Source organism: Brassica napus, chromosome C3 (genome assembly GCF_020379485.1).
Source record: "Brassica napus cultivar Da-Ae chromosome C3, Da-Ae, whole genome shotgun sequence".
Taxonomy (NCBI): Eukaryota; Viridiplantae; Streptophyta; class Magnoliopsida; order Brassicales; family Brassicaceae; genus Brassica; species Brassica napus.
The window spans coordinates 27,009,777-27,033,061 of NC_063446.1; the positions used below are offsets into that span (position 1 = coordinate 27,009,777).

The following is a 23,285-nucleotide window of genomic DNA, read 5'->3' on the forward strand; positions in this document are numbered from 1 at the left end:
CATTTGCATAATTTGGCAAACCAGTTACCAGATGCGTTCACAAATACAAGAAGGGTGACGAAGTCATGTATACCCGCTGAAAATGTTCCATCAAGAGTTGATGTTCCTAAAGAACAAACTGATGGAAATAAAATGAATGAACCTAGGGTTCAGTTAAAGAGGGGGAGGCCAGCGGATTCTAAAGATAAAAATCCCCGAAAGAAAAAGAAATTGGATGAACAAAGTAAGGTTCTAGAAGAACCTGATATTGAAAGATGTCTGAAAGAAGACATAAATAGAAAGGTTCCAGAAGAACCTGATACTGAAAAATGTCTGAAAGAAGGCATAGATAAAGATGATCCAGATGACGAGAAGGGAACATAAAAGTATGAGATTTCCATCAACTACGCCCGAGATGAAAAGTTATGGATCAGAAATAAGATAAAAGATGTTGATGGAATGTTCTCCTTTTCTGTGTCCAAAGAGATCGATCATGAAAATGATGATCCCGATCCAAGGTCCATTTTGGAATGTCAGAAAAGACATGATTGGGAGGAGTGGAAGAAGGCCATTCAAATTGAATTACTCTCCCTAAATAAAAGAAATGTCTTTGGACCTATAGTCATAACGCCTGAGAACGTAAATCCTGTTGGGTATAAGTGGGTATTCGTGAGAAAAGTAAATGAGAAAAATGAAGTAACACGATATAAAGCCCGATTAGTTGCCCAAGGTTTTTCTCAGAGACCGAGAATTGATTTTGAGGAAACGTATTCCCCGATAATGGATGCAATTACGTTTAGATTTTTGATGAGCCTAACGGCGTCTAAAAATCTTGAAATGCATCTCATGGACGTTGTGACTGCATATTTGTATGGATCGTTGGATAACAATATATATATGAAGCTCCCTGAGGGATTGAAAATGCCTGAAGCATTGAAAGAAAAATCCAGGGAGATTTGTTCGGTCAAGTTACAGCGATCACTTTACGGATTAAAGCAATCCGGACGCATGTGGTACAATCGCTTAAGTGAATATCTCTTAAGTAAAGGATATGTGAATAATGCAATATGTCCATGCGTTTTTATAAAAAAATCGTCATCTGGCTTTGTGATCATTGCTGTATATGTAGATGACCTGAATATAATTGGAACTCAAAAGGAGGTTGATGATGCTCGAACTCATATGAAAGAGGAGTTCGAAATGAAAGATCTCGGCAAGACAAAGTTTTGTCTTGGGCTCCAGATAGAGCATCTCCGAGAAGGGATATTTGTGCATCAATCAAACTATACGAAAAAGATATTGAAACGCTTTCGTATGGACAAAGCGAATCCTTTGAGTACTCCAATGATTGGTAGATCTCTCAATGTTGAGAGTGATCCTTTTCGGCCCTGCAAAGATAGCGAGAAATATTAGGTCCAGAAGTACCTTATATGAGTGCTATCGGTGGGCTGTTATATCTTGCAAACTGTACCAGACCAGATATAGCTTTTGCTACTAATCTATTGGCGAGATATAGTTCTGCTCCTACTCGCAGGCACTGGGACGGAATAAAGCATGTATTCTGTTACCTCCAAGGTACAATTGATTTAGGGTTAATGTATTTTAGAAAACCCGAGTTTGGTATGGTTGGTTTTGCAGATGCAGGATACTTATCAGATCCTCATAAGGCTCGATCGCAAACCGGCTACATTTTTACAATTGGTGGAACCGCGATCTCTTGGCTGTCCCAGAAACAAACTCTGGTTGCGACTTCTTCAAATCATGCTGAAACTATTGCGCTTCACGAAGCATGTCGAGAATGTGTGTGGCTTCGATCAATGAATCAACACATACAAGAAGCAAGCGGAATAGTCAATGAGAAAGAGCCGACGAAAATATTTGAAAACAATTCGGCTTGTGTTGCTCAACTCAAGGAAGGCTACATTAAGAGCGACAGAACAAAGCACATCCCTCCAATATTTTTCTCGTACATAAGGGAGCTCGAGAAAAATAAAGAAGTGGACATCGAGTATGTACGGTCATGTGAAAATCCGGCTGACTTGTTCACCAAAGCTCTTCCAACTACAACATTCCGAAAACACATCTACGGTATCGGAATGCGGCATTTGCGTGACCTTTGAAGAAAAAGCTAGGTCCACTATTCTCAGGGGGAGATTACGGACAGTGTACTCTTTTTCCCTTGTCATGGTTTTTGTCCCAATGGATTTTTTCATGACTAGGTTTTTAACGAGACATTACGTAATACGTAATAGATAATCAAGGGGGAGTGTTAAAGATAATATAGAGGATGATTATCTATTTGAGGGATAATGTTTTTCTCCTCTTTTGTCTTTTAGTTAATAGTCGGTTTGATGAACCGACTTTAGACTACTATAAATAGTTGCTCTTTGTATGGTTTGAATAATAATGAAGAATCCAAGAATATAGTCATTCTCTCTCTCGTTTCTATTTTCCAAACGAACAAATAAACAATTACATCTCTCGACTTATATTTCACAATAGTCTTCTTGTTTTTCCACAAGGCTGATGTGACAGATGTTTTGACAAATTTATTACTTATGATAGCTATATAACATTAATGCTTTTGGTATCTTCTGTAAATTGTAAAATTCAAAACCAACAATACAATATGACAACCCTTTGACAAAATTTTAAAATATTTATGCATTTGTTATATATATTGGGGCAAAACTATAATTTGATTTTAGTGACATAATTTACAACAAGACTAAGATTATAAATTAATATTTCACTGGAATCACATGATAGAAGTAGTAGAAAGGGTAATAATTAGCGAGATAAATGTAACGAAAATTCAGGCTCAATAAGATCCATTAGATAGTAGTCATCGGTTAAGAGAATCTGCAATGGTGAGGCTCACCATGGAGTCTTTAGGCTTATTTTACTTTTTTTTTAATAGTTAAGGACCTAATCAAATATGTGAGTCCAATGGTGAGTCTCACTTTTGGAATCCTTACTAATAAAAAATTATATTTTATAAAAAAAGTGAAATTAATTTTTTTTATTTATAACATGATTCAATAGAAGGATGCAATATTTATTAATAATCTTCAATCACCAAATTTGTTCCAAATACTTTCAATCAAATCATTTTTCAATCGTTGATGTAAACGCTTATCGTGAACATCATCCCGAATGCCAAGCATATTAGCGATATTTGTAGGCGTGTCGGTATGTACCCGTGAACTTCTCGTGCCGTCTTCTTCAAATTCAGATATATCGTACTGAATGTATCCATCTCGTTCATTTTCGACTATCATATTGTGTAGTATGATACATGCTCTCATAATCTTCCCTATCTTTTCTTTGTCCAATGAAAGAGCCGGGTTTTTCACAATCGCAAATCGAGCTTGCAAAACTCCAAAAGCCCGTTCTACATCTTTTCGGGTTGCTTCTTGAAGTCTAGCAAATAACTCTGCTTTAGGACCTTGAGGGTGCAAGATAGATTGGATAAAGGTCGACCATTTGGGTTATATACCGTCTGTGAGATAATACGCCAACTTATACATGTGTCCGTTGACCACATACTCTAACCTGGGAGCTCGGCCTTGGAAAATGTCATCAAATACAGGAGACCGATCGAGGACATTAATATCGTTTAAGGTACCTGGAGGACCAAAAAAAGCGTGCCATATCCAAAGATCTTGTGAAGCCACAGCCTCTAAGACAATTGTCGGTTTTCCTGATCCACGTGCGTACTGTCCTTTCCAAGCGGTTAGACAATTCTTCCACTCCCAATGCATACAGTCAATGCTTCCTACCATCCCAGGAAACCCGCGTTTCTCTCCAATATCGAGGAGTCGTTGAAGATCCTCTGGTGTGGGTCTTCGTAGATACCCATCTCCGAATAACTGTATTATTCCGTCGGTGAAATGGTGTAAACAAGAAAGTGTCGTGCTTTCACCAAGTCGGAGATATTAGTCTACCGTGTCAGCCGCAGAACCATAAGCTAGCTAACGAATAGCTGCCGTACATTTTTGTAGTGGAGAAAGACCAAACCTCCCGGTCGCATCTCTTCTTTGTCGAAAGAAAGGAACGTTCTCTGCGAGGCCATGGACAATACGCAAGAATAATTCCTTATTCATGCGGAAACGGCGCCTGAATAAATGTGCCGGGAATGTCGAATCCTCGCTGAAGTAATCATTCCATAAACGGTCGTGTCTTGCTTCACGGTTTCGTTCTATATAAGCACGTCTCCTTTGCTTATTCGTTTGGGACTCGACTATGTCATTGTATGTATCTTCGACGATTTCGTCGAAAATTTCTTCCAGTCTTGCTTCGACTTCATCGGATGAAGATGATGACATTTTTAGGTATCCCTCCTTGAAACCAATAATATTGAACATTATAAGTTATTTGTTTTTTTTAATTTTTTTCAAGTTTCTATAGCAATTCTAATCTTTTAATCAATTTTAAAAGTGGTTTCTATAACTTATTTTTTAAAAAAAATAAAAATTTCAAGTCTCTATAGCAATTCTAATCTTTTTTCAAGTTTCTATATCAATTTCTATTATTTACACAAGTTGTATAAGTGATATGTTTCTAAAATTGAAACTTGTTGAAGTTAAAGAGAAGAGCAAGTGTTACCTAAACTTGTTGAAGTTAAAGAGAAGAGCTAGTAGTACTTGTGTTATAAATCGAAGCAAAATATGCAACTTCTTGTTGTAGCAGGTTGATGTTACAAAGACTTGGTACCAAAATATTACAACCTCGCCGAGGAAACGTGAAGATACAATAAAGAGATAGAAACCTAAAGGAAATAAGTTTTGATGAACGAGATAGGAAACTAAAGACAAGCATGACGACTACTTTATACTACACAAACTGCCAATGCAAAGCCATTTGTAGTCGCTGATTTCTTCTTTAGCTCACAGACGGTTTTCTGTAGCTTAACCAGCTTCTGGTCACACTCAAAAGATTGATCCTTAAGCTGCTGGAGTTGTCTCTGAAACTCACACATCTCCTCCGTAACGGCCACATCCCATCATTTCCAAATGTGGCAATCCCCTGTGGCAATCCCCATCATCGACATTGTCGCACGTGAAGTACCTTTTGTAGGGATCTTTAGGAGTGTAAGATATTCCGACAACAGGCTGAGCTCCACAGTAGCATGTCCTCGGGATTCCATCATCAGCTTCTGGTTGAGGTGCGAACTGATCCGGCTCTACATCCGTGTACAGCTGAGCTTCTGCTTCAAGAAGGGAGGTCATGTCTAGAGAGTTTGATGATGAAGAAGGCTGGATGTAGCTGTAATCTTGTCCCATTTTCGTTAACCTGAGACAAATGATGAAAGAACATAGTTAAAGAACAATAACTTATAGCAACGAAAGCAAGGACCGATTGAAAGAACATACTTAAAGAACAATAATTTCTCATATGGATTGAAAAAAATGACAAATCATTTACAACCGATTGAAAGCGAACACATATAAACCTAAAAGGTTTTGAAACCGTTAAGAAAAAAGAGAAGATCCGCTTGAGCTTGAAACCAAAATCGTTTCGAAACCGTATAAGACAAAAAACGTATCCGATTCCGATTGAAACCAAAATCGTTTCGAAACCCTTTCTACAATAGCCCATACTCGATTTTAACCCCAAATCGATTTAACCCCAAATCTTTTTGAAACCCTAATTTCAATCGTAACCGCAAATCGATTGAAACCCCATTCCTGAACCCTTAATTGAGAGGAAACAAGATGAAAACTGATCGAAATCGAACAAATATACAAGTTTAGGCTTCGATTTACCTTCGTGAAGCCGATGGAGAGAAATCGCCGCGCTATCGCCTAATCGTCGAGAGCTCTTTTTTTTTCGGTCTCGGTCGAGAATGACCTAATTTTTCTAAACCCAACCCAAGCCCAAACCGAACCCGTTACACTCAAACGTTGCCACGTACACAAGGAACAACTCCTTAAACTCATTCCCGACGGAGAAATCATTAGCTAAATTAACATAATAACTATTATTATATTAAAACTAACCTAAGGATTAATGCTAAGAGGCAGTCATGGACCCCCATTGCGGTTGGTCTAACTACTAGTTAGTTATTTAGAGTGTATAGCTAGCATAAGATCACAAATGGTTGCTTACTGAGAGGTGTATTCATATGACCTTTTGATTTATTTATTTTTATGAATTTAAGCAAATGAATTATATACTACAAGACCAGATCTTTTATGTTGTCCAAAATAACAGTAAAGTAAAAAAAAAAGTATAGATGTAAAAGGTGTCAAATACACAAGGACCCATGAATTTGTCAATGTCATGATGAGTGTGGCATTTGTAAGGTTTGCTTTTTGTCTGGTTTTAATGAAGTGATCCCACAATCACTATTAACTTATTTGTTTTTGTTTGCATGTGAAAAAATAACTTTTACAAATCGTTACGTTATATACAGTAATGCTTGTAAAAAAAATTACAACTTTGTTACCAATCAGTTAATTTCATACATACAAAATACTAAGGGGGGTTATTGGTGGTTAAATTTTGAAGGAGTTATAAAATTTAGAGATTCTATTGTTATTGGTTTATGTATTCTTACAATCTTGTTAGAATCATTTGTTATTGGTTTATGGACTTTTAAATTCTATATAAAATCTTTTGTTATTCAAAAAGCTTAGTTTTTATTGATTTTTTAATTTTAGTAAACTCTCTTGTTATTAAGACATAAATTATCTCTAGTTTTGCTCATAACACTTAACTTTATAAATATCTTCTATACTCATAAGATTCTTAGAATCTATGTAACAAAAAACACAAATATACAAACACAAAAAGTTGTGTATTACATTTTTGTTGTCATGTGAAAGATAATTGTAAAAAGAAATTTTAAGATAAAAAAATTATTAAAGATAACATAATCAAGAATCATGAAAAAATCATAGGTTGACCTTAGAAAACTTTAAACAAAAATCAAACAAGACAAATTCAAATATTAAACAATAAAAAAAAATTATTTTAACATCAAATAACTATATTTCTTGAAATAAAATAAAAATTAAGTATTTTTATTGAAAGATAAATCTGGAAAGAAAAACATATATGGAAATTCATGTTATTCAATCATAATCAATGACAATTCATGCAATACATATGGCAATAATTCATCAAATCTACTTAACTTTTAAAAATCTTTGAACTTTAAAAATTTTCAGATTCCACACAAATTTTATTTCCAATAGGCCCCCCTAAATATCAGGGCTGCCTTAGGTTCATCTAACTAACTTTGCCTTAGCTTCTTATCAATTATATTTTACATACAAAGTGATGAAGATGGTGGTGATCTATATAATGATGATGGGTGTATTGTCCTGATCTATGGAGAAAAAGGAAAGAGCCACTGGTTAAAAGTATCTAGTGCTTAGTTGACTCCATGTTTTACAGAACTGACGCCATTGCGTGTATGTGAACGTATGAATTGTGATATAATCAAACCGGGTGTCAACTTAAATCATAGCAGTTGTTAGATGTGATTAATGTAGAGCAATTTGCGCAGAAAATATACAATAAATTTGCAAGAATAAAAAAAAGTGGTGGAGCCCAGCACCGGTGGGTATGAAAATACACTGATAACCCTATCACTTGTATCTCTCTCTCTTTTTTAAAGAAACAAAATTAAATTATTTCTTTCTGATAAAGGGACATTAGCAAAAGCATACATTTATATACATTATGGTACCAGGAGAAATCAAAGAAACATCAAAACCCTAGACAAGTAGATTCAACATAAAAGAACAAGCATAAGCACATCAAGATTTAAGGAGAAGACTAGAGCGAGGGAAAGAAGACAAAAGAGCTATTGCTCCAGCTTCGACGAACGTGAATGCTTCGACGAACGCGAATGGGTATCGCAGCTTCTCGGCAGCCGGTGTGTTTGAAACAGGACATCGATCTATCCATGATTAGTCTTCAGCAAAAGAGTTATCCCCGGAGTTGCTCCGCGCCCCGACCACCGGAATCTACAAGAGAGCCAATTCTCAAACTTCCTCTGTAAAGTTCAGCTGCTCCTCGCCGTCACACGAATCCTATATGCCGCGCACAAACTCTAAAATCTACAGGCCAAGAAGAGCTTCACGTCTAAGAGGGAGATGTCCCTGAGAACCGACATGCCTAACACAAGCTCGTCGACACCAAAATCTTCACAAGGACGGCACAACAAGAAGACCGTACTCTCCATGAAAATCGTTCATTGCGCAAAGATAATATAATAATTAGCCAGCTAACATGAATTATTAATATTTACGTATTTGTTAGTTTAGCCCGCTACCAAATATATTTTTATGTATTTGAGTCAAATCTTTTCACGCAGTATATTTGTTATTTTAGCCGGCTAATATGTATATGTTTCTAGCTATTAAGTTAATTTAGCCGGTTAACAAATATATGTTTTTGTATTTATTTTCCTTGATTTTATTTTGACTTATTTTAGCCGGCTAATATGTATATGTTTCTAGCTATTAAGTTATTTTAGCCGGTTAACAAATATATGTTTTTGTATTTATTTTCCTTGATTTTATTTTGACTTGTTTTAGCCGGCTAATAAATATCAAATCATATAGTTGATATGTAAATTAACACGGTTAAATGTGATTTTTTTATATTATCATAAATTAGCATGATTATATTGTGATTTATCCGGATACTTTACATATTGGCTAATGTTTTGAGTTAAAATTACCGGCTATCGGATCTGTTGATGGTTATGTCAATTCGTAAACGGATAATATTTAAAATATAGTTATGTATGATTGAGCTAAGAATGGCTATGTTCCAATTTGTTCGTTTAACTCTAATAAAACAAAAAGATGGTAACCGGATGATAAAAGTTTTACTCCATTAAAAAAAATTGTTTTCTATTATATTTATCCGGCTAACACTGTTTCTGATAATAAAAGGTTCTCTCAAAATTTACCATGTATGTACAACAAAATCATGGTCGTCATTAACACTCCTCATCAAGTAAAGCTTCAATCGGAATCTGACGATATCAATTAAAACTGAAAACAACAAAAAACTTTCGAATTTAAAACATAACATACTACCAGCCAAAAGGTATTTAATTCCAGTTTTCAGCAAGAAGAGCGATCTGGTGAAGACTCATCCTTTTGAGATTTGAGTATCTCTGACCATTCAGGCAACCAGTGGTGATAAGGAGGAACACAATCGGAGGCGGAGACACAAGCTCTGTGAGTATGGAACCTCTCGTGAGATATTCTCAGAGAACTTCGATGGGACGACCCAACTGAGGAATGGGCAACACCAGTCGATGGAAACAAGGGATTTAGATGAAGAGGTCATGGAAGATGAAGGGAGGAGGATGAAGAGAAAAGCGAGAGAGAGAGAGAGAGAGAGAGAGAGAGAGAGAGAGAGAGAGAGAGAGAGAGAGAGAGAGAGAGAGAGAGAGAGAGAGAGAGAGAGAGAGAGAGAGAGAGAGAGAGAGAGAGGGTGGAGCTGTTCATCATCTCTCTTTTTCGATGTAAACAATGTAAATGTGAAAGAAGAGAGATGAACAATTTTTTTATTTCAGAAACAAAACATATATCGATTATAGTGTTTTTTATTGAAAAAAACATTTTCACTGTGATATATCAATATAAGGGTAAAAGTGTCATTAAAAAAACACATCATCCAAAAAGGTCAATTTCCATCCCTGCAAATTACGAGGTTATGTTTGTACAGGGAGTGCAATTTCTCTTTAATGTAAGAGTTCATGAGCAAGTAGAGAGATGAGAAAAATTTATTGAATCAAACCGGATTTGAATTCCTCGGTTAAGCTAAATAGGAAATTAGGAATATCAGACGCAATGCAGCAAAAAGGCAACACATAAAAAAATTCCGGATACAATGTTCAGGATTTTGAACCCGACTTGCATCGAACACGCAACCTTGTGATCTGGAGTCAGACGCGCTACCATTGCGCCACGGATCCGGATGTTAATTACTCTCAATTATTAACTTTTATCATCAGTTTAATTACATTCCTCTCACTTTAATTCACAAGGGCTTCTTTATCAAACTTTTCAAAGATAACGTGCACTATATATATATTCTTCTATACAAAAACCAGCAAGTTCTATTCTTCATGGTCTGTCATGATTATGTGGTAATTGGTTCTTTGTTTTATTTTCTTATCTCTGATGTTCAAAAAAAAAAAAAAAAGTTTTCTCATCTCTCTGGCCAATGCGTATTAAGATAAGAACTTAGAGTGGGAGCCAATTTGAGAATATGTTTAATATGAAGCTGGTGACATAGCAGGACGAAACATTAACCTCAGCCCTCAAATTTTAAATGACTAATATGTATACGTATTAATAATCTATCCTCAATCCGTAATGTTTCAAATCTCATGGCCTCAGGGCTAGACTGGCTTGTGGCTAATGTGAGAATTATATGAATCTTGTGTTTTTCAGACTGTTGATGGACAGAAGCTAAAGCTGGAAGAATCACAGAGGTGGCTCGAGCAAAGAAGGTGAAAATCTTGTTTCTGCGTTAGTTTTCTCATGGAAATTGATGATGGCCTTATTGAAATACCAACCTTCAGTTACTGCTACACATAGGGGTGTTCAATCCGGATATCGGTTCGGTTTCGGTTCGGTTTTTTCGGTTTTTCGGTATTTCGGTTAGTAAAATATAACTACCATTCTAAATCCATATTTGCTTCGGTTCGGTTCGGTTTATATACCGTCGGTTTTCGGTTTATTCGGTTTTATACCAAAAAACATAATTCTTTATTTTGGGATCATATTATATGAATTTTAGAGTCTTGTTGTCAACACATTCATTTATTAAAAAATATTATAAGTTTAAATAAAAAAACAAAAATAAAAAATGTTTCTATCATCTAATAAAATAATCAAATCTATAATTAAAATCAAAGCTCAAAATTTTTATAATAAAAATAAAAAACAAAAAAATAAAACAAAAGCACGAAGCACAAAAATAAGTTATTATATTCTTTCATATTTAGCGTTCATCAAAGTGTCTAAATTAAAGCAAAAAAGATCAAAAGAAGACTAAGAAAATAAGAAGCATGTTTGCGATGAATTGTTATTTAATTATAGTTCAAGTGTTTTACAAATCAGGACTAGTTTATTACTGTAAAAAATATGGTAATAGTTATTAGCAAAAAAATTAACTTATGATTTTCATACGTTGTTATAAAATATATACATATTTACATGTTTCTATTTTTTGATCGGTTTTATTCGGTATATTCGGTTTTATCGGTTATATACCGAACCATATCCAAATCCTACGGTTTTTTAAAAATCATATTCATTCGGTTTGTATGGTATATACCAAATCTAAACCATATTTCGGTTTGGTTCGGTTCGGTACGGTTTGGTTTTCCATATTTAACAGCCCTAGCTACACATATAGGATTGTGAAATAAGATCGTTGAATAATAAATAAAAATAAGCCCATGAAAAATCTAAAAGAAAGGCATTGTCATAAATTGGCCCATCTAAAACGCATAACATACAAATATAGAGCATTAGGCCCATTAAAGCTTTTAACTAACGACTTGAGCAGTCCCACATCGCTGAGACTAGGAAAAGAAGCTGTGTTTATATAGCTATGGAGTCACTAAGATGATTGTCCCTTCGGGGACATCCGATAAAATTGGAACGATACAGAGAAGATTAGCATGGCCCCTGCGCAAGGATGACACGCACAAATCGAGAAATGGTCCAAATTGTTTTTGATCTTTTTTTTCAAATCGGTTTCTTCTTCATCTGTTCTTCTGTGTTTCAGTTTTAGCGTTTCCTGCGTTTTCTTCTTCTGGGTTTCGTTTCTTTACAATGTGTGATTTTACAATAGTTCGTTCGAGTAATTCAATTTTCTGGGTATCAGAGCCTCCATCATCCACTAAATGACGGGTACGAATCTAATTCAACTTTAAATCAGAGCTATTTTGAGTAATTCTATTAACTTATGGCCCTCGAAACACTTGATAACCAAACAATGGAAGTAATAAAAAACATTGATAACGAAAAAAGTTTCTTTCAAGATATATTGATCGATAGGTCTCTAATTGAAAAAGAGAATTTTGATATATCAGAAAAAACTAATTTTAAAAATAAAAATAATCCTTTTGCAAAAATATTTAGGAAAAATAATATTTTCTATGGAATTATGATGGGTGAAGTACCTATTCCAATAGATGAGGCAGCTGGCACAGTCGCCTTATCATTAGTCAATAAAGAACAAATAAATGAACGATTAAAGAAGATTAAAGATTCCAAAATAAAATCCTCAATAAAATATATAAATATAAATACTATTCAGATAATAATAAAAGGATTATTTCGAGAAAGCATAGATACCCCTATGGACCTTGAATTAATAGATGATAGAATAAATGATGATCAAGATAAAATAATAGCCTCTGGAGCATGCAATCTAAAATTTGGAAAAGTAAAATTTGATGTTACTCTCCAAACAACTTTATCTTTATTAGACAGCGACCTTGATAAATCCATGCTAGTAAATTATGACTTCAAAAGAATTGATTTATTCAAAGAAGGAAATCACCCGTTTTCAATATCATATAAAATAAATTACGCACTAAGTAATTCATCCCATAGTGTAAGTTATAATGCCAATTCTGAAGGGATACATATTGACAACTTATTTAGTCCAATTATTAAACTAGAAAAACCAAATCAGGCGATAACTAAAAGGGACAAAAGACTGATTGAACGGAGACCATCTGTTTCTAAACCAAGAAACTCGAATGAAAGATTTATTGAACCAAGCACGAGTGCAACAAGAGTAAGTAATAATCATCGAGAAAAAGAATTAGAAACAATAAATATCAAACTAAATAGATTAGAAAATTCCCTTATGGACTTAGATAATAGACTTTAGTAAAAATTAGACAAAAAATGCAAACGTCCCAAATAAAAAAGGCAAGAGACAAAGAAAAATCTAAAGAAGTCACAGACAAAAGAAGCAAATATTTTACTGAAATATGTAAAATCATAAATAAAAATAATGGAAGAGCAACCAATTTCAACAAGATGGAAAAAGATATAATTAATATTAATTTAAACAAAATCAAAATAATAGAAGAATATCAAAAGTTATAAAAATGGATAAAATTATGGAACAAACTGTAGAGCATCATCCAGAATTATATTCTATACCAGGAATACCATATAAAGAAAGAATTATACCAATACAAAGAAATATGGCAGAAAATACTGAATATAATTTAGGAGCAAACATAAAAGAAGAACAAAAGATTAGTCATTCACTACGAATCATATGTGGAGTTTTAAATAATCATACCGAAATGTTGAGTAACATATCAATAAATCAAATTAAGATACAAGAAAGTCTTGATGATATAAAAAGTGAAATAAAAATTTTAGATGAACTTGATAGATTACAGGAATTAGATGATTTATTAAAAACAGTAAGTAATTTAACTAAAATAATGAATAAACTCACTGAAAAATTATGACTGAAAAAATTGGCGATCAAATAAAAATAATACTTGAAAAAATACAAAATATAGAAGAAAAACTAAACAATGATTTAAATAAGATGCAACAAACAAATGAAAAACTCAAAGAAAATATAAACAACTACAAGCAATTAAATGATAGACAAGTAGAAGAACTAGGTGAGCTTAAACATAGATTAGAGGAGTCAGAAAAACATAAATGCATAACTATAGAAGAATTAGAAAAATATTTTATAAAAAATAAAGATTTTCGACAACCAGTAGCTGCAACTAGTATAATAAGAGTAGGAAGATGAGTAATATAAATGAAAGTATGGATGAATTAAGAGAAATGATGAAACAGATAACATTACTAGATAATCCAGTTATGGAAGAGAATGAAGTAATTATTGACAACTCCTCAGAAGATGAACCCGATAAGAAGCTCTTGCATCCTCTTGAAGAGGGGGGTAGTGGGTTAAAGCCAGAAGAAAAATTAAATAAAGAAGAAAAATCAAAAAATGAGATTGAAAAGATTAAAAATAAAAAAGGATATTTTAAAACAATAGATGATAAATATGAAAAATACGAAAAATATAAACAATTTAAACCAAAAGAAATGAGAGACGACCTTCTTGATCTAGATTGTGTACAACAACAAGAAGGAAAAGCTAGACTTCACACTTGGGTTGCTGAACATCAAATACAATTACAACTTGATGAATCAATTTCAAAATTAAATGCAGAAAGTTATCTAAATCTACTCATATATAGAACCACAGGAATGGTTTTTACCTTTTTAGCTAGTTTAAAAGACACCGGGAAAATGCCAATTAATACTTACAGAACGCATAATGATATCCTAATAGCGATTGTCGAAACGCTTAATCAACAATTCCTCGGAGGATTAAATCTCTTAGGAAATGTACAAACTAATGAAGATGAAGATCAAATAATGAAGGTAAGGCATGTATTAAATAATATAGAGATATGTGATATATGCTATCTAAACGAATTTATATGTCAGTATGAATCATATTATTATCAACTACCTCATGAAGATTACGAAAAATACATGGATATATTTATCCAAAAATTACCTCAACCATTTAACGAAACCATTAGCAAGAAATTTAAAGAAAATAAAACAGAAGGATTAGTAGCAAACTCCTTAGGAGGAATAATAAAATCATTAAGAGACTATATAAGAAATTTATGTATTCAAAAACAAGAACTTAAAAAATCGAAAAGACCATTTAACCTATGCTGCGATAAATATGAAGATATACCACAAAGATTTGGCTGTGAACCAGAGAAATATAAAAAACGTAGAAAATATAAACCAAAATATTATAAGAGTTATAATAAAAGAAGATTTAAATACAATAATAAATATTATAAACCACAAAAAAAGAGATGGAATGATAAATATAAAAATAAAAAATATTTTAAGAAAAAATTTGATAAAAAATATTGTCCGCAGGGAAAGAAAAATTGCAAATGTTGGTTATGTCAAGAAATTGGACATTATGCTAATGAATGCCCAAAAAGAAAAAACTATAAAAAAGAGATTAAATACTTAAATTTGGCAAATCAAATAGGGCTAGAACCCATTGAATCATCAGATAGCGAAATAGAATACTGTTATAAAATCATTACTGATTCAGAATCATCAGAATCCAGTTATAATAGATCATCAGATGAATCCGAATAGTACATTCATAAAAATAGAAATCGAAGAAACTAAGAAACAAACCCTAGCATATATAGATTCAGGAGCAACCCTTTGTATTGCTCAAGAAAAAATGTTGAGCAAGGAAACATGGAAAAAGTTACCAAAACCAATTAAAATTACAGTTGCAGATAAAAGTCAACATGAATTAAAATATGCAGCATTCCTAATAAAAATAAAAATAATGAACAAAATATTTATTATTCCAAGCATATACAAACACGATACAGGACTACCCTTTTTACTAGGGAACAACTTTCTAAAATTATACAGACCTTTTTGTCAACATCTAAAACATATAACACTTACATGTCCAAAACTAAAGAACCAGAAGAAGGAAGAAATAAAAATACCTATATATAATTCAAAAAGATTATTAATAATAAATAACATAAATAATGTAATATTAAAAATAATAAGCAATAAAATGGTAACAGATAAACTTGACGAGGTTTGCAGTGAAGATCCATTAGACATAAAAAATACAAATAATCTTTTAATAGAAATAAAACTAAAAGACCCAAATAAAGAAATTAGAGTAAACTACAAAATGACATATACTGAACAGGACGTAAATGAATTTAAAGAAGAAACAAAGTTATTACTTAGCAAAGGACTGATAAGAGAAAGTTATAGTCCTCATTCGTCACCAGCCTTTTATGTTAATAACCATAACGAGCAAAAACGAGGAAAACGAAGAATGGTAATAGACTATAGAAAAATTAATGAAGCAACTATTGGAAACGCTCAAAACCTACCACGAAAAGAATTTCTAATTAAAAAACTTAGGGGAGCAAAATTTTTCTCCGCATTAGATGCAAAATCAGGATATTGGCAAATACGTCTCCATGAAAATACAAAACCACTAACGGCATTTACTTGTCCACCTCAAAAACATTTTGAATGGAATGTTTTACCTTTTGGTTTAAAACAAGCACCAGGGATTTTTCAACAATTTATGGATAACAATTTGATTGGATATGAAGAATTTAGTTCAGTATATATTGATGATATTATAATATTCACAAAAAATGATGAAAATGACCATTTAGAAAAAGTCTATAAAATACTAGAAAGATGTAAAGAGAAAGGAGTAGTATTAAGTAAAAAGAAAGCACAGATATTAAAAACAAAAATTGAATTCTTAGGGTTAGAAATAACTAGCGAAGGAAAAATATCCGCACAAAAACATATATTAGAAAAAATTTATGAGTTTCCAAATAAACTAGAAGACAGAAAACAAATTCAAAGATTCTTAGGAAATCTTAACTATTTATCAGAACAAGGTTTCTTTAAAAATCTAGCTAAAGAACGAAAATCATTACAAGAAAAAATATCAGAAAAGGTACCATGGAAGTGGGAAGAAAAAGACAGTCAAACAGTAAAAAAATTAAAAGAAATGTGTAAAAATTTACCAGAATTATATAACCCGACTGATAATGACATTCTAATAGTGTCAACAGACGCATGCATTACACATTGGGGAGCAACTCTTACAGCTTTAACTAATAGAGCCTTAGAGAAACCAGAAAAATTAAAAGAATCGATTACTCAGATAACAAGTCTAAAACAAGAAAAACTAGTTAAATATAATAGTGGAACATTTACAGCAACTCAACAAAATTACCCAATCCATGAACTAGAGACATTAGCAGCTATAAAAGCTTTTAAAAAATGGCAAATAGATTTAAGACCAATAACCTTTTACCTAAGAACTGATTCAAAATATTTAATAGGATTTCAGAAGTATAATATAAAAGCAAACTATAATCAGGGAAGGCTTATTCGATGGCAAATGCAATTATCTCAATATTCATATATACCAGTCTACATAAAAGGAGAACTCAATTCTATAGCAGATTCTCTTACACGAGAATATCGAAATCAACAGTCGAAAGACTGATTCAATTTATTAAAATATTTTAATAAATAACTCATGATCTTGAGGATAAAAGATCAACCATCGATAATTGGTAAAGATTATCAACAAAACAAACAGTCTTCGGACAATAATTAGCCACTTTGGCAATATTTGACAGGAACCATGGACTCAGTGATAAAGATGATGGAAAATACTATCAAACAGAAAAAAGACAACCTCCAAAAACTCCAAGACGAAATTACCCAACTTGAAGCAACTGTCCAAACACTAAAAAATCAAACCCAAAACAGTGAAACAATAATATTACCAGAAAGCCAGCCTACAAGCCCAGCTACTAAAAAACCACATAAATATTATGTTATCTTCAACGGCCCAATGCGTGGAATATACGATGAATGGCATAAGGCCGCACAATTTATCACAGGGAGAAATATCACTCATAAAAGCTATGGCAACCTTGAAGACGCAAAACAGGCACTCGACGACTCGGCTCAGAAACAAAAAGGAATAGCCACTTCTTTCAAGGATCAACTTCTTCTTGGAGGAGGACGAACTCAGCTACAACCCGTAACCAGACTCACTCCTATCGGAAAAATTCCTACCATTGCCAAAATAGACACTACCCAAGCCATCCTTGAACAAATAAAACTAACCAAGGAAAAATTTCTCGAATACTTCGAAGAAATAAATACCTACCCAGAAAAAACCATCTACAAACATATATACCCAAAAAACCATCAAGGCCTTGGCCCAAAAGCAGTGGTACTTCCCGAAGCAGACCCAATACTTACAAAAAACCTCCATGAATATGGACTTATAGAAACCCTTTATATACGAAAACCCGATTACCAACTAAAACACTTCCCGATCGGATTAAAAACAGCTATTTCAAGGTATTTTTCAGGATATGCTAAAGGAAAGGAAGTATTTCTTCAGTATTATAGCAACCACCCAGAACTCAACCAAACAGGATTAAGCTGCCCAGCAATCAAATTAATAATAATGGGGATTAGTAACGAGCAATATCCAACCAAAGATGGTGCAGCAAACATTCACTACGATGAAGACGACCTGGTTCTAGTCGATGCTGAATTAACCATAGGAATACTCAGAAAACTTGTCTACATGAACGACTTCTTCCGACTCAACTACAAATCCGACTCAACACTTTTACTCACCAAATCAACCAAAGAATTCGACATCCAAGAAATTATAGGCCCGATAGTCTACAAAATATGGGACAATGGGATCATCAAAAGTCTGCAATATCATCAAACAATGTGTAGACTACTCATTCAAAGCCAGCTACAGGACAAGATCAACGAAAAACACAAATGCTCGATCTGTACAGACAAATCCGAGGAAGCCCAAGAAGAAAAGGCCCAAGAAGACTCTAGTGATGATCCAATAATAGAAGACGAAGCAACACCGACAAAGGCAATAAACATGTGAGGAAAATAGGTCGGCAACCACTCGTAACCACTTAGAAAAATCAATAATGTAATCTTATCTTTTTCTTTTTATTGGCCGAGATAAGATTTCGATCTTATCTTCTTATCTTTAGTAATGTCTCCGTTGTAATATAAAAAGATGCATAAGGCATCGATGAATAATAAGACTTAAGCGAGTTTGTATAATTTGGTTATCTAACCCTTCTGTTGAGACTTCGTCTCTGAATAGCAGAAAAAACAAATACAAAACTCGAAAATAATTTGGTATCAGAGCCTCCATCATCTTGCCTTTGGAGTCACTAAGATGATTGTCCCTTCGGGGACATCCGATAAAATTGGAACGATACAGAGAAGATTAGCATGGCCCCTGCGCAAGGATGACACGCACAAATCGAGAAATGGTCCAAATTTTTTTTGATCTTTTTTTTTCAAATCGGTTTCTTCTTCATCTGTTCTTCTGTGTTTCAGTTTTAGCGTTTCCTGCGTTTTCTTCTTCTGGGTTTCGTTTCTTTACAATGTGTGATTTTACAATAGTTCGTTCGTTCAGTTTTGAAATAATATACGCTTAAAACAATCCGACATGGTGTCGTGGTCATTGTTGCAGTTCTCATGGTCGGGAAGATGCTGTCAACCAATGAAGTACATATCCTTGCTTTGATTAAAACGGTTGGGCTTTAAACTCCAGTGGAAACAGAGGTTCTGAATGAAATTAAAACAAAAAACAGTCTGTTGCTTTGCTTGTTTTAAAATCAAATCTTCGATATACACGACCACCACAGGATGGTTTTCACTCCACAAAGTTTATAACTAAATGACCCACCACTTTAAATCGAATAAAGTTTACAACTTTGCAACTAATTTAGATCAAAGAAAGTTTGCAACTTTGTAACCAATTTAAATCGAAGAAAGTTAACAACTTTGTAAAGGAAACAAACAAAACATCAAAAAGAGAGAGCTTTGAATGTTATTTTGTAGAGAAGGGCGACACATCACATGCCCATACCAGCCATATCAGGGACATGCTTTTGAGTTTTCTCCTCTGCCTTCACAAGCACTGAGGCCTCTGTTGTTGTCAATAGCAAAGAAACGCTGCGATACAAGAAACAAACACACCATGAATCATAACTTAGTTTTACTTCTAAAGAAACAAGAACAGTTAAGAGTTTTGGAGACTCTCTCTTCTTACCTAGCAGCATCGGTTAAGGCGGTTTTGATAACCTTAACCGGGTCTATGATTCCAGCTTTCACCATATCAACATACGAACCTACACAAAACAAAAAAAAAAGACAGAAAACATTCAGAGTCTGATGAAGTTTGCGCTTTTGGGATGTTCAAAAAAAGACAATCTCACTCCCACCTTTAGAAGCATCGAAACCGAAATTGCAATCGTCTTGCTCTAATAACTTGCCGACCACTAAAGAACCATCGTAACCAGCATTTGCAGCTATTGTCAATGCAGGAGCCTGTACAAAATCACAAACTTCTTTGTCACGGTTTCACAGTTTTTGGACTAAAAAGGTTTTTCATTGGAAGAAGTTAAGAGATTAAAACCTTGAGAGCATTCTGAACTATCTGAACACCTCTTCTTTGATCCTCGTTTTGAGTTTCAAGGTTGTCTAAAGCCTTTGTAGCGTATAGCAGAGCCACACCACCACCTAAAAGCAACATGAAAGAAGCAATTAGAGGAAGTATAGAGAGAAACAGATAACAGTATTTACTTACCAGGTATGATGCCTTCTTCTACGGCTGCTCTTGTAGCATTCAAAGCATCAGTGACTCTGTCTTTTCTTTCCCCAACTTCAGCTTCACTTGCTCCTCCCACCTAATGTAAGAACCAGACATACATCAGCTACTTCACCATGTAAAGAGTTTAAAAAAAACTGATTGATGAGTGATTGACTAACCTTGAAGACTGCAACACCACCTGATAGTTTTGAGAGTCGTTCTTGCGTTTTCTCTTTATCAAATGTGGATGTGCTCTTCTCGTTTGCTGACCTTAACTGTTCAGCATGAGGATGAAATGAATTAGCTTTTACTGTAATACAATGAGCAAAATTCATGAAAGAGACAGTGTAAGAAACATTCATATTACCTCTTCACATCTTTCTTCTATCAGCTTCTTGTCGCCACCACCGTGCAGGATGAGAGTATCATCACGAGAGATAGTGACCTTATTGAAAAAAACTTCTTATTAGATTCGGATCTAAAGCAGAAACTCTAATACATATATTTTCTCCTCTTACCTTCTTCGCAGTTCCAAGTAATTCAGGACGAATTTTGTCAAGAGTTAGACCACGCTCCTCAGAGATAACCTGTGTATAAACCACTTGAGTTAGAAAATGAAAAAAAAAAACAAACGTGAGACAAACATAAGTACATGTTGTTTCTTGAGACACTTTTACCTCTGCACCAGTAAGAACTGCAAGATCATCTAAGCTTGCTTTCCTGTTGTCACCAAAACCTGGAGCCTTGATAGCGCAAACCTTAAGCCCAGCATGATGCTTGTTGAGAATCAGCATAGCTAATGCATCACTCTCTACATCTTCTGCTACAACAAGAAGTGGCCTGCTGCTCTGCACAACCACAATCGATAAGAGAAACAAGTGAGCGGCACTTTTTAATAGAAAAATTCTAATAATAGGTAATCAAGGGAAGGTATTACCTTCACAGCTGCCTCTAGAACTTTCAACAGCGAGTTCATGTCTGAAACCTTCTTCTCGTGAATGAGGATGATGGGATTCTCAAGCTCCTGGAAAAAAAAAAGCATATTTAGTCTAAAAACCATTCCTTGCCTTCACATATCAGACCAAAGAGAAAGATATGATGAACTTACGCATTTCTGAGTCTTCTCATCTGTGATGAAGTAAGGAGAGATGTAACCTCTGGCTAGCTTCATTCCTTCCACTACTTCTAGCTCGTTCTCTAAAGTATTCCCATCCTGAGTAGTTTAAGAAACGATGATGAGATATATAGCGATAAGTCAATCATTATCTGATCTAATAGCAAGGCATGAGAGAGCAAAAAGCTTACAGCAACAGTGATAACTCCTTCCTTTCCAACTTTCTCCATGGCTCTTGCAATTAATTCCCCAATCTCACGCTCTCCGTTTGCAGATATAGTAGCAACCTGTCAAAATAACAAATGCCATGGCAGTAAGAGATCAACTTCTGGTTATAATCATGACAATGAACCTGATTTTAAATTCACCTGTGTGATCTCTTCTGGGGTGCTGATCATAACAGCTCTGCTTTTCAAATCAGAGACAACCGCATCAATTGCCATGTTTATGCCACTACGCAAATCCATCACATTCACACCAGCAGCCACCGACTTGCAACCTTCGGTGAGTATCGCCTGAGTCAAAACAGTCGCACAAGTGGTACCTTTACAACACAAAAGAAAGCAAACAGAAATTAAGACTGTCTCTGCATTTTTTCAAGTAGTAAAAACGTATCCAAGATATTTAACTGAATCAAGAGAGGGAATCAAGTCAATTTACCATCTCCAGCAACCTTGTTAGTGGCATTAGCGACCTGTTTAACGAGCTCAGCACCCATGTTCTTAGCTTTTGACTCAAATGAAATGCTTTTGGCCACGGTGACACCATCCTTTGTGATCTTTGGTGCGCCATAACTGCTCTCAATTATCACATTCCTTCCCTAAACCAATAAAGATATTTGCACTGCATTGATGATATGAACCTTCTGAAAAAAAAAAAGAAATAATATAAACTACCTTTGGGCCCATGGTTACTTTGACAGCTTCAGCAACCTCGGATACACCTTGCAACATAGCAGCACGAGCCCCAACCCCAAAACTGATGTCCTTAGCCACATAGTTTCTGCTGCTTATTATCCTTCCAGAAACCTTCCATGGTAAGAGAGAACACCAAAACATACATTTATTAAATAACTGAAGCTAGAACCTAGAAGATCTTCAACATCATTTGGACCGACTAAAACAGAGAGCGTTTGCAAATTGTAGAAGCTTAAAGGTAGAAACTTTAAGATGCAAATCCCTAACTTTTTGTTTCATTGCATCACTGATGCAACATTTCTAGCAGTATCTCGATTGCAAACAGGAATGCGGTAATCAAACTTGAAATAAGATCTATAGTAAGTTCAGGAGACTCACCAGTTTCCGGGAAGTAGAGGAGCTGCAAGACAATTAAACCCAGAAAGATCAGTTCGAATTTGATCGACAAGAGTGTTAAGTTAACAGAATAAGGTCAGTGAGTGAAACGTACCCAATTGAAGAAGATAACTTTGACAGCACTCTGTACATTTTCGCTGGCAGAGAAGTAGATTCAGACAAAGAGGGGCTTCAAAGGGTTTAGGGTTTTTACTATATCACACGATGATCAGGAATGAATTATAGTTTCGTCGGGGAAAGAAAAAGAATAAAAGTCTGGAACTTTCCGTCTTAGTGGGTCAGCTCTGTTTCGGCAACTCCAAGATTAGTTTTTTTCGTTCTTCCATAGGCCCATTTTGCATTCTAATGGCCCAAACCACATCACTATAGAACTCACTCGCAGGCAAAATGATTAGTATATTGTTGTGTGGGGGCATTAGAATGTTTGTGTAAGGAACACATACATAAGGGCGGCTAATGGCACCCTCCAAGATTGCACCAGTGTTGATCAGATGGCTCTCGTTGAATCCATCTAATCAACACGAAATTTTAAAGTTTCTACTTTCTAGGTTCATGGGCTCTCGGACAAACAAAGCTTAAGCTTACCTAGTTCTTACGTTCTATGAGCTTGTGTCCAT

At 34.4% G+C, this 23,285-nt stretch overlaps 2 protein-coding genes and 2 non-coding genes across 5 annotated transcripts; 3 read left to right on the forward strand and 1 right to left on the reverse strand.

Annotated features, from left to right (window-relative positions):
• The first annotated feature begins 11,597 nt into the window (after window positions 1-11,597).
• LOC125584937 lies at window positions 11,598-11,700 on the forward strand. The gene has a single exon (XR_007321835.1). It is a non-coding gene; the product is annotated as a U6 spliceosomal RNA (small nuclear RNA).
• A 62-nt stretch (window positions 11,701-11,762) lies between these two features.
• LOC125584495 lies at window positions 11,763-19,373 on the forward strand. 2 transcript variants are annotated; one of them, XM_048753031.1, is made up of 2 exons: window positions 11,763-18,916; window positions 19,120-19,373. In XM_048753031.1, exon 1 carries the CDS (start codon window positions 17,227-17,229, stop codon window positions 18,514-18,516), a length of 1,290 nt encoding a protein of 429 aa, XP_048608988.1. In that variant the 5' UTR covers window positions 11,763-17,226; the 3' UTR covers window positions 18,517-18,916; window positions 19,120-19,373. The 2 variants fall into 2 exon arrangements, with proteins under 2 accessions (XP_048608988.1, XP_048608987.1); XM_048753030.1 differs by having other exon boundaries at window positions 11,765-18,916.
• Window positions 18,826-18,928, forward strand: LOC125584915. The gene has a single exon (XR_007321818.1). It is a non-coding gene; the product is annotated as a U6 spliceosomal RNA (small nuclear RNA).
• Window positions 19,316-22,952, reverse strand: LOC106389157 (chaperonin CPN60-like 2, mitochondrial). The gene is made up of 17 exons (XM_013829351.3): window positions 22,763-22,952; window positions 22,651-22,672; window positions 22,252-22,383; window positions 22,016-22,175; window positions 21,724-21,899; window positions 21,547-21,642; window positions 21,350-21,454; window positions 21,179-21,265; window positions 20,919-21,089; window positions 20,760-20,828; window positions 20,609-20,686; window positions 20,421-20,516; window positions 20,239-20,338; window positions 20,068-20,171; window positions 19,874-19,979; window positions 19,702-19,780; window positions 19,316-19,604 (listed from the first exon to the last, which is right to left on the reverse strand). Exons 1-17 carry the CDS (start codon window positions 22,798-22,800, stop codon window positions 19,505-19,507), a joined length of 1,719 nt encoding a protein of 572 aa, XP_013684805.1. The 5' UTR covers window positions 22,801-22,952; the 3' UTR covers window positions 19,316-19,504.
• Between the last annotated feature and the right edge of the window lie 333 nt (window positions 22,953-23,285).

Excerpts from the sequence above, each read along its gene's own strand:
- LOC106389157 (XM_013829351.3), bottom strand. The coding sequence starts at position 22,800 with ATGTACAGAGTGCTGTCAAAGTTATCTTCTTCAATTGG. Across the intron at positions 21,090-21,178 it reads TTCTAGAGGCAGCTGTGAAG|AGCAGCAGGCCACTTCTTGT; the intron begins GTAATACCTTCC and ends GTGGTTGTGCAG. Across the intron at positions 20,517-20,608 it reads TAGAAGAAAGATGTGAAGAG|TTAAGGTCAGCAAACGAGAA; the intron begins GTAATATGAATG and ends CATGCTGAACAG.
- LOC125584495 (XM_048753030.1), top strand. The coding sequence starts at position 13,764 with ATGAGTAATATAAATGAAAGTATGGATGAATTAAGAGAAATGATGAAA.